The 18,347-nt window shown below is 50.1% G+C and overlaps 1 protein-coding gene and 1 long non-coding RNA gene across 2 annotated transcripts in view; one reads left to right on the top strand and one right to left on the bottom strand.

Moving 5' to 3' along the window:
- Positions 1 to 532: 532 nt before the first annotated feature.
- LOC120019313 lies at positions 533 to 8,074 on the bottom strand. The gene is made up of 2 exons (XR_005472322.1): positions 7,793 to 8,074; positions 533 to 1,526 (listed from the first exon to the last, which is right to left on the bottom strand). It is a non-coding gene; the product is annotated as an uncharacterized LOC120019313 (long non-coding RNA).
- LOC120018937 (ethanolamine-phosphate cytidylyltransferase-like) overlaps positions 5,532 to 18,347 on the top strand; it is a 38,651-nt gene continuing 25,835 nt past the window's right edge. Inside the window, exon 1 of the mRNA XM_038962153.1 lies at positions 5,532 to 5,840. Coding sequence (XP_038818081.1) covers positions 5,719 to 5,840 — 122 coding nt within the window. The 5' untranslated portion in view covers positions 5,532 to 5,718. The remainder of the gene's footprint in view (positions 5,841 to 18,347) is intronic.

Below are 18,347 nucleotides of genomic sequence, written 5' to 3'. Positions count from 1 at the left end.
ACACTAATAGGCCTGTGGCTTCTGTACTTCCATATGTCCCATTAGTTACACTAAAACCTGGTCAAGGGATTTACAATAAATATGTGAACATCTTGTGACGGAAAATGTTATGTTTGAAGATAGCCTTGAATTGTACACGGCATCTCCTCTCCCTCTATCTTGTGTTTGAGTTACATTGAGTTTGACTCCTTACTGGTGAATTTCCACAACAATCTTTTAGGGGCAAACAAATAATACAAGAGGTCTATGCTCCTTGTAAAACATTTTTTAAATTATTATTATAGATTTTAATACGCCCACGAAGGTTCAAGCATCAGGCAGGGCCATGACTACACCAGTGAGGAACCAATTAAGTTCCTGCCTAGCTACAGAGTTTTATTGGCTGTCTAGATGTGCAACAAGTTGACACCTCGCCTAGTAGGAAGGTATAAATATATGTGCTTCTATAATCACGTCTTTGTCTTTGCAGCTGTATGACCCAGTGGGTGAATAAAGTTGATTTGAGCTTTTTCTAATTGTCTGAGTTTTTACTCTGTTTGTTCAGAACTTAACAATACACACCTAGTATTGTTGAAACATTATTCAACATTATACAGTTATTTAATGGATAATAGGAGTTAAATAAGATACAGCTCTGAACACCTCCTCCCCACCACACACACACAACACTCCTACTCCAAGACGCTTGATACATATGGATCCAGAGCTGCATATTATGCGACACAGGTTACCATGGTAATCAGACATAAACTGTTAGAGAATGGGAGATGGATGACTCTTCACAAGATGTTTTCTATTGAAACTTTATTTAGGGATCTGAAACCAGTGCCAGAGAGGAGGGAGATGAAAGAAAACATGTTTGTGCTTTCTGGTGTTTTATCAGTGACCCTGAATGAGCAAAGCTCTTTCCACATAGACAGGAGTAAGGTTTCTCTCCAGTGTATGTGAGCTGGTGTTTAGTCAGAGTGAAATCTTGAGCAAAACTCTTCCCACACTGATCACAGCTATACGGCTTCTCTCCTGTGTGTATGCGTTGGTGTGTAGTCAGGGCTCCTGAATGACTGAAGCTCTTCCCACACTGATCACAGCTATACGGCTTCTCTCCTGTGTGTATGCGTTGGTGTGTAGTCAGGGCTCCTGAATGACTGAAGCTCTTCGCACACTGATCACAGCTATATGGCTTCTCTCCTGTGTGTATGCGTTGGTGTGTAGTCAGGGCTCCTGATTGTTTGAAGCATTTATATGATTTCTCTGATGAGATTTTAAGGTTTTAGATGCAGCGAAACCCTTCCCACACTGAGAGCAGTGGTACGGTTTCTCTCTGGTGTAAATCCCTCTGTTTAGTAAAATTCTTCCCACAGTCAGAGCAGCAGTGGTGAGGTTTCTTCCCTATACCTCTCTGCTGGTGTTTCTTGAGGTGTCCTGATCTGGATAGACTCTTCTCTGTCTTGTCAGAATCATGATGTTGTTGAGGCTCCCAGATGATAAGCCCCTCCCACTTAGAGAGCAACGATTAGGTCTGTCCCCTGTGAAACAAAGACATTGAATAGTTAGGTTTTGCAAATATGGGTCCATAAACAGATGGGTTGTTCCACGAAATGAATGCCTTTGTGTCCCTTTGATATTTTTTCTTTCGAAATTGTGCACCAATATTCAATTTTAAATCTCTGTTATATTTAATAAAGTACCCTTTAATACAGAACACATGGAGAATTAGATTAATCAGATGTTTAATATGAAGAAAGACTTGGTAAAGTGACACGATGCAGCATTTAGGTCCTTCTGTCAACCCTGTGTAACTTCTAGAAAGATTATAACCCACCTAATACAGAGTTTGGTTTTTCAATTGAATGGTGCTTTTATGTAGTTTCATAGGAGTGGTGTTTTGTGTTTGTTACATGCACAGCACCTTACTAACTTTCCTCAGGTTTTCCGTCGTCGATGCCATCCTATTACAGTACAGCACATTCATGGCATTAGTATCTGTCATTGGATGGTGTTATTGTCAGGCATTTGGTTTTACAATAATGGAAGTGGGAATTTAGGGTATGTCCCAAATGGCAACCTATTGTCTATGGGTCCTGGTCTAAAGTAGAGCACTACATGCTGAAGGGGGTATATTTGGGATGGAATCTCAGTGTTAAATGTTGTGTTTTCTTGGTGCTATACATCGGTGTTCTCCCCAAATAATAGAAGAGGCCCTGCGCCACCTTGTGGACTGGCTACGCCACTATGTAAACACTTAAAAAAAACATTATTTGTTTTCATAAACCAGGTTTCTATCCAACCTAGACAAGGTGGGATCTTTTTGTGTCTGTAAAATTAACTACGCAAGAAATGTCAGTGGAAACGCTTTTATGCACAAATATTGATATAATAGCAGTCATATCAAAGTAAACTTAGTCACGCGATGACATGTTGTGTGGTCCTCTCACTAAGACTCATTGGGAAACCATGCAGTTTATTAGGCTACAGATGAAATAAATTCACACTTCACACGGAGGCCAGGAATGACCCAGGATCAGTGTTTAGGAGCAACTTCTCCATACACCTAGAAAGGCAAGGATGAGCACTGAGTGATCATGATTACTACCATCATTGCAATGCTGCAGTTTTACACTATGAAGCCTTGTGGCAAGTCTCTACTTTGCAATATGTATAACCCTTTTGTTTCAGAGTTACTGTGAAGTCAGTCCAAAGGCCAGCAGATGGCGATATTCAGTAGTTTCATCTTGCCATCCAAAGGAAATGTATGCAGCCGTGTCCCCCGTGGACGGGTTCGTACATTAAACATTCTCCGTTCAGGCGGCAAAGGTGTCAATTTCCTCCTTAACTGGATTTAATGGTGAGGAGGGAAAACATTTAGAAAATATGCATACTTTATTTATGAAACACCATTTTCCTCTATCGTAGAGTAGTTAATGCTAGTCCTTGATGTTATGTATTGCGTTTAGCCAATCATGTTGCAGCAGTCTGTTCTTTTTTAATTGTATTGGCTGATTGCATCCAACTGAGGTGCATACACCACAACCTACTGTACTCCCGTGACACATTGATACAAAAAGAGAGACTTGAGATGGTGGTGGGTGGGGGGGACTAGCAGCTAACCCTACACCCATTAAAACCTCACCACTATACCAACTAACCCTACACCCATTAAAACCTCACCACTATACCAACTAACCCTACCCCATTACCCATTAAAACCTCACCACTATACCAACTAACCCTACACCCATTAAAACCTCACCACTATACCAACTAACCCTACACCATTAAAACCTCACCACTATACCAACTAACCCTACACCCATTAAAACCTCACCACTATACCAACTAACCCTACACCCATTAAACCTCACCACTATACCAACTAACCCTACACCCATTAAAACCTCACCACTATACCAACTAACCCTACACCCATTAAAACCTCACCACTATACCAACTAACCCTACACCCATTAAAACCTCACCACTATACCAACTAACCCTACACCCATTAAACCTCACCACTATACCAACTAACCCTACACCCATTAAAACCTCACCACTATACCAACTAACCCTACAACCCATTAAACCTCACCACTATACCAACTAACCCTACACCCATTAAACCCTCACCACTATACCAACTAACCCTACACCCATTAAACCTCACCACTATACCAACTAACCCTACACCCATTAAAATCTCACCACTATACCAACTAACCCTACACCCATTAAAACCTCACCACTATACCAACTAACCCTACACCCATTAAAACCTCACCACTATACCAACTAACCCTACACCCATTAAAACCTCACCACTATACCAACTAACCCTACACCCATTAAACCTCACCACTATACCAACTAACCCTACACCCATTAAATCTCACCACTATACCAACTAACCCTACACCCATTAAAACCTCACCACTATACCAACTAACCCTACACCCATTAAAACCTCACCACTATACCAACTATGGTGGTGGAAAATGGTGTTTCAGAAAGTACACACAGTTTCCCTGTTGTTTTTTTATTCTGCCTTCTCGCCATTAAATCAAGTTAAAGGGGAAGTTAAGCTAAAAGCCCACATTTCCCACGTGATTCCATACATTGAAACTAGTTAGGAGGAGTTCTCCTCTCGCAGGGGTGTCAAACTCATTCCACGGAGGGCCTAGTGTCTGCAGGTTTTTGGTTTTTCCTTTCAATAAAGCCCTAGACAACCAGGTGTGGGGAGTTCCTAACTAATTAGTGATGTTAATTCATCAATCAAGTACAAGGGAGGAGCGAAAACCCGCAGACACTCGGCCCCCCGTGGAATGAGTTTGACACCTGTGCCCTACAGTGTAGAACTGGAGAGCTGCTCAAATGAGTCATGTGACGTGTCTTTGTGCGCGGCTCCATTGTCAGCAATTGAGAAAACCGTGAATTGTGGACAAATTACTACATTTATTTAAAGGGTCTGGCCAGATTAGCAATTTTAATCAAAAATACTATATGTTTTAAATCAGGAAATGTGTACTTTCCACCTAAAACAATTGCGATTATTTTATATTATTATTGCATGTGGCCGACTGCAACAACAGGGAGAGAGAGGGAGAAGGCACATTCCACCTAACTAATTTCAATGTATGGAATCACTTAGGAAGTTTGGGATTTTAGGTAAACTTCCCCGTTTATATGGAGGAAATCTACAACTTCGCAGCCTGAATGGAGAATGTTTTATCTACGAATCGGTCCATGGGGATATTAGTGTATAGCGGGGATAAGCATTTCACTGTAGTCTACACCTGTTGTATTGGCCCAATAACGTTTGATTTGATATGAGTAAAACGACTCAATATCGCCATTTGCAGGCCTTTGGGCTACTGTGAAGTATACATTGTCCACCCCTTGACTGTTTTTGTACTGTTACTATAATTTAAAGTTCCACTGAATCTATTGAAACTTTGCATGCTGTATTTTTTTGTGTCTCAAACAAATTGGTTGTCAGGAAAGTGTTCTGGTACTTTGTTTACACACGAATCGCGTAGATTTATCGGAAATGTATAGGATGCGTTCGTAAATTCGCTCTGGCTATTTACTCTATTTCAGAGCACTCTCGTCTGAGTTTTGCCAGAGCGCAGAATAACTGATGAATTTACTAAAGCTCAACACCCGTTGAATATGGCTGGTGTCAATAAACGTCGGCAAAAAAGGGTAATTAAATTGTTGCCAGCAGCACAGTTACAATCACCAACCATCAGGATAAAACAGCCTAACCAGCTCTGCTAGGGCGAGTAAAATGGTCAGAGTGAGGTGTTCTCTCATTTGTGTCTGGAAGCTAGCCAGTTAGCTTGGGCGCTTGACTGCCGTTGTGGAGTCTAAACGCTCGGATCAACCCTACTCTGCGAAACGCTTTGTGTTTAAGAACGCCCTGAGCGCACCCTGGCACTCGAGATTGAATTCACGAACACACCCAAAATCTACGTTGTGCGGGTTTCCGTAATCACGTGATATGAGTTTTTACGCAACCCAGCATGGCCGCTACCTAGGAGTAGTCATGGTTCGATCATGACGCGATTTCCACGCAAAAGGAGGCGTTGTCCAACCGGCGGGTTCATTCTTACATTAAACCGGGGAATGAGATCGCACGACCCGTCCTTTTAACTTTACTTTGGCGGCATTCTTTTATTCTTGTGTGGTTTTAGCTCAGAGTTTTAATATTATTTTATCAACATGATCAAGAACGGTCACCACACATCGAATGAGCAGGGGATAGAGAGCGGTGCTACGCAGGGAGACTTGGCTTGCAGCCCAGAGAAGAGGAAACGCTCTGTCCGGGTGTGGTGTGATGGGTGGTAAGTCGTGTAGCTACGCCTACTATCCAGCTACCTCGTTATATTAGCTACATGTACAACGTTGCCTAGCTGCGAAAAGGGTTTATATCATTTTCGGTGGTCTGTTGTGTGCATAGTAACCTCAGTAATTGAAGTAACTAGGTAACGTTAGCTAGGCTAGTAACTAACTCTTAGCGTAGCTCTACCAACAATGTAACGTTTTGGTTGATCAACTGTTGATTATAACAACTGAGCTAGATATAACGGCACATCGTTACATCCAGCTTCAGCACAAACTGGCTAACTAGGTATTTTTGCTACTTTGTAAACATGAATTTGAGTGCTGCCTGGCCAAACAAAAGTGTCTACTAATGTGATTATTTTGTGATTTCAATCACAAATGCTCCTAAAGTCAGAGAACTATAGTACCTACTAGCTAGCTATACTGTTTCAGTTGCTACCTTTCTGAGAGAGGGGCTGTGAATGTGCTCACAGCCTGCCAGTGTCGACAAACAGCCAGTACGAACGGAATGATCTCAGCTAGACTTAAGTTTCTGTGCACATGGTTTGCTAAATGTGGTTTAGGTAGGATGTTACGTAACCTTAGCTGTCACTATGATGTATGGATATTGGGGCGGCAGGTGGTAGCCTAGTGGTAAGGTTGTTGGATCGAATCCCTGAGCTAACAAGGTGAACATCTGCCGTTCTGCCTCTGAACAAGGCAGTTATCCCACTGTTCCCCGGTTCTCCTTTGCACCCCAGTATCTCTACTTGCACATTCATCTTCTGCACATCTACCATTCCAGTGTTTAATTGCTGTATTGTAATTACTTCGCCACTATGGCCTATTTATTGCCTTACCTCCCTTATCTTACCTCATTTGCACTGACTGTATATATAATTTTTTCTAATGTATTATTGATTGTGTGTTTGTTTATTCCATGTGTAACGCTGTTGTTGTATGTGTCGAACTGCTTTGCTTTATTTTGGCCAGGTCGCAGTTGTAAATGAGAACTTGTTCTCAACTAGCCTACCTAGTGAAATAAAATAAAAAGGCCGTCATTGTAAATAAGAATTTGTTCTTAACTGACTTTCCTAGTTAAATAAAGCTTACGGGGGAAAAAAATATTTAAAAAAAATATTGGAAATAGCTTGGTACAGTGCAGTTGCTGACTTGCTGCTAGCTAACAATTAGCCTGGTCCCAAATCGGTTTGTGCGTTTGCCTGAGGAATTGCATTGTTATTGTCAAGCTAAACATGCCAATTCCTTGAGGAGTTGGCAATGGAGCAGAAACAGACTGGCACCAGTCTAGTTTTCTACAGCCATAGACAATATCAGTTCTAGCTATGTGTATGGCTATAGCCTTTCTCTTATACAGCTGGCCTGTACAGTAGTTGGCTGGCAACGGTTGGTAGGCCGGAAGAACGGTTATTCATTTGTTGATTGATCTGAAAGTCACTGTTTTAGCTACTTAGATATCAATTTCATGCTATAGAAAGGTATACAGACTAGCGCAAACTAATACCTCTTATTACTGTTATTACCCAACTGTATTTTACTAACTTTAAACATGATGACGAGCCCAGTGGGGCGAAGGCTATGCATGGCAGCACTACTGTATGTTGCAACGTTTGTTTTGTTGTCAGAGGACAATGTGCAGAGTGATATAGCTAGCTACCCAACCCGGTTGGCAAGGAAGTACAAAGTCCACCCTTATCAGTTGACCATAGCGTCACATCTCCTAGTGTGCGACATGTTTGTTTACATTTACGTCATTTAGCGGACCATCTTACCACATTGATGTTTGTTTCCCAAACAAAAACGTTGTTTACTTTCAGCAGTAGCTTGGTATTAGGTCAAGTCAACACCTGTTTTATTCGGTTCATGGGATAAATAACATTTGATTTGATTAGTAGCTAATAGGCCTTTATTCAAGTTTGTAAAATACATTAATGCCTGATAAGGCTCCTACCTGGGTGACGTTTCCCCTAGCTACGGATCATCTCCCCAATCCTAAACTTAACCTTAATGGGGGAAATGCCCAAATGACCCAAGATCAGCGTCTACTCTCGGGGCACCTTCTTCCTCCCTTGATAAGGATGAGGTAGAAGCTCTGTGATCGATGCTGCTGTCTGCCAGGGGGAGAATGACCTGCAGTAACCTTTGTCTCACTATGGATTAGAGAGGAGTCAGGAGAGTAAGTCATTATCCAAGGCCAATAACACGCTCTGATGCCCTTGCTCTGTCTTGGTTCATACTTTACCTGGGTTATATTCATTAACTCAACTTGTCCCATAAAGAAATGTGCTTGTTTTGCTGTAAACCGCTACGGTGTGCACTAAATCAATAGGAAATACCACCCTGGCTTACTATCACTGATTCAACATGGCTGGATAGGGGAAAGTAAAGGATTCTACTACTTAGCTTTCACCTATTAACAGACACCAGATCAGTGATTAGGCTCTTTCAAAGAAGAAGAAGAAGGAGGAGGAAGGAAGGATGCATTCTGAGAGTACTCAAACAGGGCTAGTGTCTCACTCCCGCTCATCCACACCACCTAGTACCTACAGCCTGCATTGTGCTCATCATGGGATGTGTCCAAAATGGCAGCCTATATTGTGCACTTCTTTTGACCAAGGGGCACCTCTTTTGATAAGAGCCCTATAGTGCACTTACTGTAATACTAAATAGCCTATTGTGGGCAGTGTCCCAAACGGAACCCTATTCCCTTTATAATGCACTATTTTTGCCCAGGGCCCATAAGGCTCTGGTTAAATGTAGTGCGCCATGTAGGGTACAGAGTACCATTTGGGTCGCTGACGTGGTCTTGCTGAGTTTACTTGAGGCGAGAGCCGACTGACTCCCACCTCCCCGTTCTCACCTTGTGACTGGTGGTGGCATAGCTATAAACACTGCTCTCACACAGACACTCTGCCCTCGTGGTACCCAGACAGACAGCTAGTTTGTGATAGCTTGTTTTGACATGGCGGTCCAGAATAGTGGGTATAAATAACTAACCAACCGTCTGTCTGTGTACACAGCGATTAGGTATAAATAGCTAACCAACATAGTGAACATGTTGTCCAGTGACAGATACAGCATACGGGTGGCAGAGGGGTCTTTTAGGGGGTGGCAGAGGGGTCTTGTTGGGGTCTTTTAGGGTTGTAGCAGGGGGGTATTTCAGGGGGTGGCAGAGGGGTCTTGTTGGGGTCTTTTAGGGTTGTAGCGGGGGGGTCTTTTAGGGGGTAGCAGAGGGGTCTTGTTGGGGTCTTTTAGGGTTGTAGCAGGGGGATATTTCAGGGGGGGGCCGAGGGGTTTTGTTGGGGTCTTTTGGGGGGTAGCAGAGGGGTCTTGTTGGGGTCTTTTAGGGTTGTAGCAGGGGGATATTTTAGGGGGTGGCAGAGGGGTCTTGTTGGGGTCTTTTAGGGTTGTAGCAGGGGGGTCTTTTGGGGGGTAGCAGAGGGGTCTTGTTGGGGTCTTGTTGGGTTGTAGCAGAGGGGTCTTTTAGGGGGTAGCAGAAGGGTCTTTTAGGGGGTAGCAGAGGGGTCTTGTTGGGGTCTTTTAGGGTTGTAGCAGGGGGGTCTTTTAGGGGGTAGCAGGGGGGTCTTTTAGGGGGTAGCAGGGGGGTCTTTTAGGGGGTAGCAGGGGGGTCTTAGGGGGTAGCAGAGGGGTCTTAGGGGGTAGCAGAGGGGTCTTTTGGGGTCTTTTAGGGGGTAGCAGAGGGGTCTTTTGGGGTCTTTTAGGGGTAGCAGAGGGGTCTTTTAGGGGGTAGCAGAGGGGTCTTTTAGGGTGTAGCAGAGGGGTCTTTTAGTAAACCAAACAGAGAGGGGGGAGAGGGAAAAAAAGTGGGCGAGAGCAAGAGATGAGTGATAAGAGTACATGAAAATAAAACAGAAGCACTCAGTGTAATTTGTTACAGCGTACTATGTCCCAAATGGCCCCCTATTTCCTACAGCCTACAGAGTGCACTCAGAATGACTTCTCTACATGGTGGAATGAATTAGAGAGAGTGGCTGTTTGGCCAAAACCCAGCAAGTTATGTGGACAGGACAGACCTATCAGAGGCAGGCTCTCTGTACTATAGTGGCCTATCAGAGGCAGGCTCTCTGTACTATAGTGGCCTATCAGAGGCAGGCTCTCTGTACTATAGTGGCCTATCAGAGGCAGGCTCTCTGTACTATAGTGGCAGTATAAAGGAGAGTTGTTGGTATGCCTGTCTCCTGGTCTTAGCCTAGGGATACTGTCTGTCGTCTTGGTTTCACCTCAGGAATAATTCCCATGGTAATCCTGGGGTTAATTACAGAGAGGAATCAGTACTTACACACATTACAGAGAGAGGATGACACACATACTGCCAGATCCACACATTGTACTTTCCTCGGGCTGAATCCTAACTTGAGAAACGTAACTTGTTGGGTTTAGTGTAAATCCTACCATGGCTGGTAATCATGTGATGGAAGGACAGAAGGAGGACAGAGCAGGCTGTAGGGTTGTGTGGGGTGATGGGTCTGCTGTGTGGTAGGACAGAAGGAGGACAGAGCAGGCTGTAGGGTTGTGTGGGGTGATGGGTCTGCTGTGTGGTAGGACAGGAGGAGGACAGAGCAGGCTGTAGGGTTGTGTGGGGTGATGGGTCTGCTGTGTGGTAGGACAGGAGGAGGACAGAGCAGGCTGTAGGGTTGTGTGGGGTGATGGGTCTGCTGTGTGGTAGGACAGAAGGAGGACAGAGCAGGCTGTAGGGTTGTGTGGGGTGATGGGTCTGCTGTGTGGTAGAGAAGGAGGACAGAGCAGGCTGTAGGGTTGTGTGGGGTGTTGGGTCTGCTGTGTGGTAGGACAGAAGGAGGACGGAGCAGGCTGTAGGGTTGTGTGGGGTGATGGGTCTGCTGTGTGGTAGAGAAGGAGGACAGAGCAGGCTGTAGGGTTGTGTGGGGTGTTGGGTCTGCTGTGTGGTAGGACAGAAGGAGGACGGAGCAGGCTGTAGGGTTGTGTGGGGTGATGGGTCTGCTGTGTGGTAGAGAAGGAGGACAGAGCAGGCTGTAGGGTTGTGTGGGGTGATGGGTCTGCTGTGTGGTAGGACAGAAGGAGGACAGAGCAGGCTGTAGGGTTGTGTGGGGTGATGGGTCTGCTGTGTGGTAGGACAGAAGGAGGACAGAGCAGGCTGTAGGGTTGTGTGGGGTGATGGGTCTGCTGTGTGGTAGGACAGAAGGAGGACGGAGCAGGCTGTAGGGTTGTGTGGGGTGATGGGTCTGCTGTGTGGTAGGACAGAAGGAGGACAGAGCAGGCTGTAGGGTTGTGTGGGGTGATGGGTCTGCTGTGTGGTAGGACAGGAGGAGGACAGAGCAGGCTGTAGGGTTGTGTGGGGTGATGGGTCTGCTGTGTGGTAGGACAGAAGGAGGACAGAGCAGGCTGTAGGGTTGTGTGGGGTGTTGGGTCTGCTGTGTGGTAGGACAGAAGGAGGACGGAGCAGGCTGTAGGGTTGTGTGGGGTGATGGGTCTGCTGTGTGGTAGGACAGAAGGAGGACGGAGCAGGCTGTAGGGTTGTGTGGGGTGATGGGTCTGCTGTGTGGTAGGACAGAAGGAGGACAGAGCAGGCTGTAGGGTTGTGTGGGGTGATGGGTCTGCTGTGTGGTAGGACAGGAGGAGGACAGAGCAGGCTGTAGGGTTGTGTGGGGTGATGGGTCTGCTGTGTGGTAGGACAGAAGGAGGACAGAGCAGGCTGTAGGGTTGTGTGGGGTGTTGGGTCTGCTGTGTGGTAGGACAGAAGGAGGACGGAGCAGGCTGTAGGGTTGTGTGGGGTGATGGGTCTGCTGTGTGGTAGAGAAGGAGGACAGAGCAGGCTGTAGGGTTGTGTGGGGTGTTGGGTCTGCTGTGTGGTAGGACAGAAGGAGGACGGAGCAGGCTGTAGGGTTGTGTGGGGTGATGGGTCTGCTGTGTGGTAGAGAAGGAGGACAGAGCAGGCTGTAGGGTTGTGTGGGGTGATGGGTCTGCTGTGTGGTAGGACAGAAGGAGGACAGAGCAGGCTGTAGGGTTGTGTGGGGTGATGGGTCTGCTGTGTGGTAGGACAGAAGGAGGACAGAGCAGGCTGTAGGGTTGTGTGGGGTGATGGGTCTGCTGTGTGGTAGGACAGAAGGAGGACGGAGCAGGCTGTAGGGTTGTGTGGGGTGATGGGTCTGCTGTGTGGTAGGACAGAAGGAGGACAGAGCAGGCTGTAGGGTTGTGTGGGGTGATGGGTCTGCTGTGTGGTAGGACAGAAGGAGGACGGAGCAGGCTGTAGGGTTGTGTGGGGTGATGGGTCTGCTGTGTGGTAGGACAGGAGGACAGAGCAGGCTGTAGGGTTGTGTGGGGTGATGGGTCTGCTGTGTGGTAGGACAGAAGGAGGACAGAGCAGGCTGTAGGGTTGTGTGGGGTGATGGGTCTGCTGTGTGGTAGGACAGAAGGAGGACGGAGCAGGCTGTAGGGTTGTGTGGGGTGATGGGTCTGCTGTGTGGTAGGACAGAAGGAGGACAGAGCAGGCTGTAGGGTTGTGTGGGGTGATGGGTCTGCTGTGTGGTAGGACAGAAGGAGGACGGAGCAGGCTGTAGGGTTGTGTGGGGTGATGGGTCTGCTGTGTGGTAGGACAGAAGGAGGACAGAGCAGGCTGTAGGGTTGTGTGGGGTGATGGGTCTGCTGTGTGGTAGGACAGAAGGAGGACAGAGCAGGCTGTAGGGTTGTGTGGGGTGATGGGTCTGCTGTGTGGTAGGACAGAAGGAGGACGGAGCAGGCTGTAGGGTTGTGTGGGGTGATGGGTCTGCTGTGTGGGTGGACAGAAGGAGGACAGAGCAGGCTGTAGGGTTGTGTGGGTTGATGGGTCTGCTGTGTGGTAGGACAGAAGGAGGACGGAGCAGGCTGTAGGGTTGTGTGGGGTGATGGGTCTGCTGTGTGGTAGGACAGAAGGAGGACAGAGCAGGCTGTAGGGTTGTGTGGGGTGATGGGTCTGCTGTGTGGTAGGACAGAAGGAGGACAGAGCAGGCTGTAGGGTTGTGTGGGGTGATGGGTCTGCTGTGTGGTAGGACAGAAGGAGGACGGAGCAGGCTGTAGGGTTGTGTGGGGTGATGGGTCTGCTGTGTGGTAGGACAGAAGGAGGACAGAGCAGGCTGTAGGGTTGTGTGGGGTGATGGGTCTGCTGTGTGGTAGGACAGAAGGAGGACAGAGCAGGCTGTAGGGTTGTGTGGGGTGATGGGTCTGCTGTGTGGTAGGACAGAAGGAGGACGGAGCAGGCTGTAGGGTTGTGTGGGGTGATGGGTCTGCTGCGTGGTAGGACAGAAGGAGGACGGAGCAGGCTGTAGGGTTGTGTGGGGTGATGGGTCTGCTGTGTGGTAGGACAGAAGGAGGACAGAGCAGGCTGTAGGGTTGTGTGGGGTGATGGGTCTGCTGTGTGGTAGGACAGAAGGAGGACAGAGCAGGCTGTAGGGTTGTGTGGGGTGATGGGTCTGCTGTGTGGTAGGACAGGAGGAGGACAGAGCAGGCTGTAGGGTTGTGTGGGGTGATGGGTCTGCTGTGTGGTAGGACAGGAGGAGGACAGAGCAGGCTGTAGGGTTGTGTGGGGTGATGGGTCTGCTGTGTGGTAGGACAGGAGGAGGACAGAGCAGGCTGTAGGGTTGTGTGGGGTGATGGGTCTGCTGTGTGGTAGGACAGGAGGAGGACAGAGCAGGCTGTAGGGTTGTGTGGGGTGATGGGTCTGCTGTGTGGTAGGACAGAAGGAGGACAGAGCAGGCTGTAGGGTGATGGGTCTGCTGTGTGGTAGGACAGAAGGAGGACAGAGCAGGCTGTAGGGTTGTGTGGGGTGATGGGTCTGCTGTGTGGTAGGACAGGAGGAGGACAGAGCAGGCTGTAGGGTTGTGTGGGGTGATGGGTCTGCTGTGTGGTAGGACAGAAGGAGGACGGAGCAGGCTGTAGGGTTGTGTGGGGTGATGGGTCTGCTGTGTGGTAGGACAGAAGGAGGACAGAGCAGGCTGTAGGGTTGTGTGGGGTGATGGGTCTGCTGTGTGGTAGGACAGAAGGAGGACAGAGCAGGCTGTAGGGTTGTGTGGGGTGATGGGTCTGCTGTGTGGTAGGACAGAAGGAGGACAGAGCAGGCTGTAGGGTGGTGTGGGGTGATGGGTCTGCTGTGTGGTAGGACAGAAGGAGGACAGAGCAGGCTGTAGGGTTGTGTGGGGTGATGGGTCTGCTGTGTGGGAGGACAGAAGGAGGACAGAGCAGGCTCTAGGGTTGTGTGGGGTGATGGGTCTGCTGTGTGGTAGGACAGAAGGAGGACAGAGCAGGCTGTAGGGTTGTGTGGGGTGATGGGTCTGCTGTGTGTTAGGACAGAAGGAGGACAGAGCAGGCTGTAGGGTTGTGTGGGGTGATGGGTCTGCTGTGTGGTAGGACAGAAGGAGGACAGAGCAGGCTGTAGGGTTGTGTGGGGTGATGGGTCTGCTGTGTGGTAGGACAGAAGGAGGACAGAGCAGGCTGTAGGGTTGTGTGGTGTGATGGGTCTGCTGTGTGGTAGGACAGAAGGAGGACAGAGCAGGCTGTAGGGTTGTGTGGGGTGATGGGTCTGCTGTGTGGTAGGACAGAAGGAGGACGGAGCAGGCTGTAGGGTTGTGTGGGGTGATGGGTCTGTTGTGTGGTAGGACAGAAGGAGGACGGAGCAGGCTGTAGGGTTGTGTGGGGTGATGGGTCTGCTGTGTGGTAGGACAGAAGGAGGACGGAGCAGGCTGTAGGGTTGTGTGGGGTGATGGGTCTGCTGTGTGGTAGGACAGAAGGAGGACAGAGCAGGCTGTAGGGTTGTGTGGGGTGATGGGTCTGCTGTGTGGTAGGACAGAAGGAGGACAGAGCAGGCTGTAGGGTTGTGTGGGGTGATGGGTCTGCTGTGTGGTAGGACAGAAGGAGGACAGAGCAGGCTGTAGGGTTGTGTGGGGTGATGGGTCTGCTGTGTGGTAGGACAGAAGGAGGACAGAGCAGGCTGTAGGGTTGTGTGGGGTGATGGGTCTGCTGTGTGGTAGGACAGAAGGAGGACAGAGCAGGCTGTAGGGTTGTGTGGGGTGATGGGTCTGCTGTGTGGTAGGACAGAAGGAGGACAGAGCAGGCTGTAGGGTTGTGTGGGGTGATGGGTCTGCTGTGTGGTAGGACAGAAGGAGGACGGAGCAGGCTGTAGGGTTGTGTGGGGTGATGGGTCTGCTGTGTGGTAGGACAGAAGGAGGACAGAGCAGGCTGTAGGGTTGTGTGGGGTGATGGGTCTGCTGTGTGGTAGGACAGAAGGAGGACGGAGCAGGCTGTAGGGTTGTGTGGGGTGATGGGTCTGCTGTGTGGTAGGACAGAAGGAGGACGGAGCAGGCTGTAGGGTTGTGTGGGGTGATGGGTCTGCTGTGTGGGAGGACAGAAGGAGGACAGAGCAGGCTGTAGGGTTGTGTGGGGTGATGGGTCTGCTGTGTGGGAGGACAGAAGGAGGACAGAGCAGGCTGTAGGGTTGTGTGGGGTGATGGGTCTGCTGTGTGGTAGGACAGAAGGAGGACGGAGCAGGCTGTAGGGTTGTATGGGGTGATGGGTCTGCTGTGTGGTAGGACAGAAGGAGGACAGAGCAGGCTGTAGGGTTGTGTGGGGTGATGGGTCTGCTGTGTGGTAGGACAGAAGGAGGACAGAGCAGGCTGTAGGGTTGTGTGGGGTGATGGGTCTGCTGTGTGGTAGAGGAGGACAGAGCAGGCTGTAGGGTGGTGTGGGGTGATGGGTCTGCTGTGTGGTAGGACAGAAGGAGGACAGAGCAGGCTGTAGGGTTGTGTGGGGTGATGGGTCTGCTGTGTGGTAGGACAGAAGGAGGACGGAGCAGGCTGTAGGGTTGTGTGGGGTGATGGGTCTGCTGTGTGGTAGGACAGAAGGAGGACAGAGCAGGCTGTAGGGTTGTGTGGGGTGATGGGTCTGCTGTGTGGAAGGACAGAAGGAGGACAGAGCAGGCTGTAGGGTTGTGTGGGGTGATGGGTCTGCTGTGTGGTAGAGGAGGACAGAGCAGGCTGTAGGGTTGTGTGGGGTGATGGGTCTGCTGTGTGGTAGGACAGAAGGAGGACAGAGCAGGCTGTAGGGTTGTGTGGGGTGATGGGTCTGCTGTGTGGTAGGACAGAAGGAGAACAGAGCAGGCTGTAGGGTTGTGTGGGGTGATGGGTCTGCTGTGTGGTAGAGGAGGACAGAGCAGGCTGTAGGGTTGTGTGGGGTGATGGGTCTGCTGTGTGGTAGAGGAGGACAGAGCAGGCTGTAGGGTTGTGTGGGGTGATGGGTCTGCTGTGTGGTAGGACAGAAGGAGGACAGAGCAGGCTGTAGGGTTGTGTGGGGTGATGGGTCTGCTGTGTGGTAGGACAGAAGGAGGACAGAGCAGGCTGTAGGGTTGTGTGGGGTGATGGGTCTGCTGTGTGGTAGAGAAGGAGGACAGAGCAGGCTGTAGGGTTGTGTGGGGTGATGGGTCTGCTGTGTGGTAGGACAGAAGGAGGACAGAGCAGGCTGTAGGGTTGTGTGGGGTGATGGGTCTGCTGTGTGGTAGAGGAGGACAGAGCAGGCTGTAGGGTTGTGTGGGGTGATGGGTCTGCTGTGTGGTAGAGGAGGACAGAGCAGGCTGTAGGGTTGTGTGGGGTGATGGGTCTGCTGTGTGGTAGGACAGAAGGAGGACAGAGCAGGCTGTAGGGTTGTGTGGGGTGATGGGTCTGCTGTGTGGTAGGACAGAAGGAGGACGGAGCAGGCTGTAGGGTTGTGTGGGGTGATGGGTCTGCTGTGTGGTAGGACAGAAGGAGGACGGAGCAGGCTGTAGGGTTGTGTGGGGTGATGGGTCTGCTGTGTGGTAGGACAGAAGGAGGACGGAGCAGGCTGTAGGGTTGTGTGGGGTGATGGGTCTGCTGTGTGGTAGGACAGAAGGAGGACGGAGCAGGCTGTAGGGTTGTGTGGGGTGATGGGTCTGCTGTGTGGTAGGACAGAAGGAGGACGGAGCAGGCTGTAGGGTTGTGTGGGGTGATGGGTCTGCTGTGTGGTAGGACAGGAGGAGGACAGAGCAGGCTGTAGGGTTGTGTGGGGTGATGGGTCTGCTGTGTGGTAGGACAAGAGGAGGACAGAGCAGGCTGTAGGGTTGTGTGGGGTGATGGGTCTGCTGTGTGGTAGGACAGGAGGAGGACAGAGCAGGCTGTAGGGTTGTGTGGGGTGATGGGTCTGCTGTGTGGTAGGACAGAAGGAGGACAGAGCAGGCTGTAGGGTTGTGTGGGGTGATGGGTCTGCTGTGTGGTAGGACAGAAGGAGGACAGAGCAGGCTGTAGTGTTGTGTGGGGTGATGGGTCTGCTGTGTGGTAGGACAGAAGGAGGACGGAGCAGGCTGTAGGGTTGTGTGGGGTGATGGGTCTACTGTGTGGTAGGACAGAAGGAGGACAGAGCAGGCTGTAGGGTTGTGTGGGGTGATGGGTCTGCTGTGTGGTAGGACAGAAGGAGGACGGAGCAGGCTGTAGGGTTGTGTGGGGTGATGGGTCTGCTGTGTGGTAGGACAGAAGGAGGACGGAGCAGGCTGTAGGGTTGTGTGGGGTGATGGGTCTGCTGTGTGGTAGGACAGAAGGAGGACGGAGCAGGCTGTAGGGTTGTGTGGGGTGATGGGTCTGCTGTGTGGTAGGACAGAAGGAGGACGGAGCAGGCTGTAGGGTTGTGTGGGGTGATGGGTCTGCTGTGTGGTAGGACAGGAGGAGGACAGAGCAGGCTGTAGGGTTGTGTGGGGTGATGGGTCTGCTGTGTGGTAGGACAGGAGGAGGACAGAGCAGGCTGTAGGGTTGTGTGGGGTGATGGGTCTGCTGTGTGGTAGGACAGGAGGAGGACAGAGCAGGCTGTAGGGTTGTGTGGGGTGATGGGTCTGCTGTGTGGTAGGACAGAAGGAGGACAGAGCAGGCTGTAGGGTTGTGTGGGGTGATGGGTCTGCTGTGTGGTAGGACAGAAGGAGGACAGAGCAGGCTGTAGTGTTGTGTGGGGTGATGGGTCTGCTGTGTGGTAGGACAGAAGGAGGACGGAGCAGGCTGTAGGGTTGTGTGGGGTGATGGGTCTGCTGTGTGGTAGGACAGAAGGAGGACAGAGCAGGCTGTAGGGTTGTGTGGGGTGATGGGTCTGCTGTGTGGTAGGACAGAAGGAGGACAGAGCAGGCTGTAGGGTTGTGTGGGGTGATGGGTCTGCTGTGTGGTAGGACAGAAGGAGGACGGAGCAGGCTGTAGGGTTGTGTGGGGTGATGGGTCTGCTGTGTGGTAGGACAGAAGGAGGACGGAGCAGGCTGTAGGGTTGTGTGGGGTGATGGGTCTGCTGTGTGGTAGGACAGAAGGAGGACGGAGCAGGCTGTAGGGTTGTGTGGGGTGATGGGTCTGCTGTGTGGTAGGACAGAAGGAGGACGGAGCAGGCTGTAGGGTTGTGTGGGGTGATGGGTCTGCTGTGTGGTAGGACAGAAGGAGGACGGAGCAGGCTGTAGGGTTGTGTGGGGTGATGGGTCTGCTGTGTGGTAGGACAGAAGGAGG

This window comes from Salvelinus namaycush, chromosome 2 (genome assembly GCF_016432855.1).
Source record: "Salvelinus namaycush isolate Seneca chromosome 2, SaNama_1.0, whole genome shotgun sequence".
In the NCBI taxonomy this organism is placed as follows: domain Eukaryota; kingdom Metazoa; phylum Chordata; class Actinopteri; order Salmoniformes; family Salmonidae; genus Salvelinus; species Salvelinus namaycush.
The sequence above is the reverse complement of the archived record's forward strand: the minus strand, read 5'-3'. Positions and strand labels throughout refer to the sequence as shown.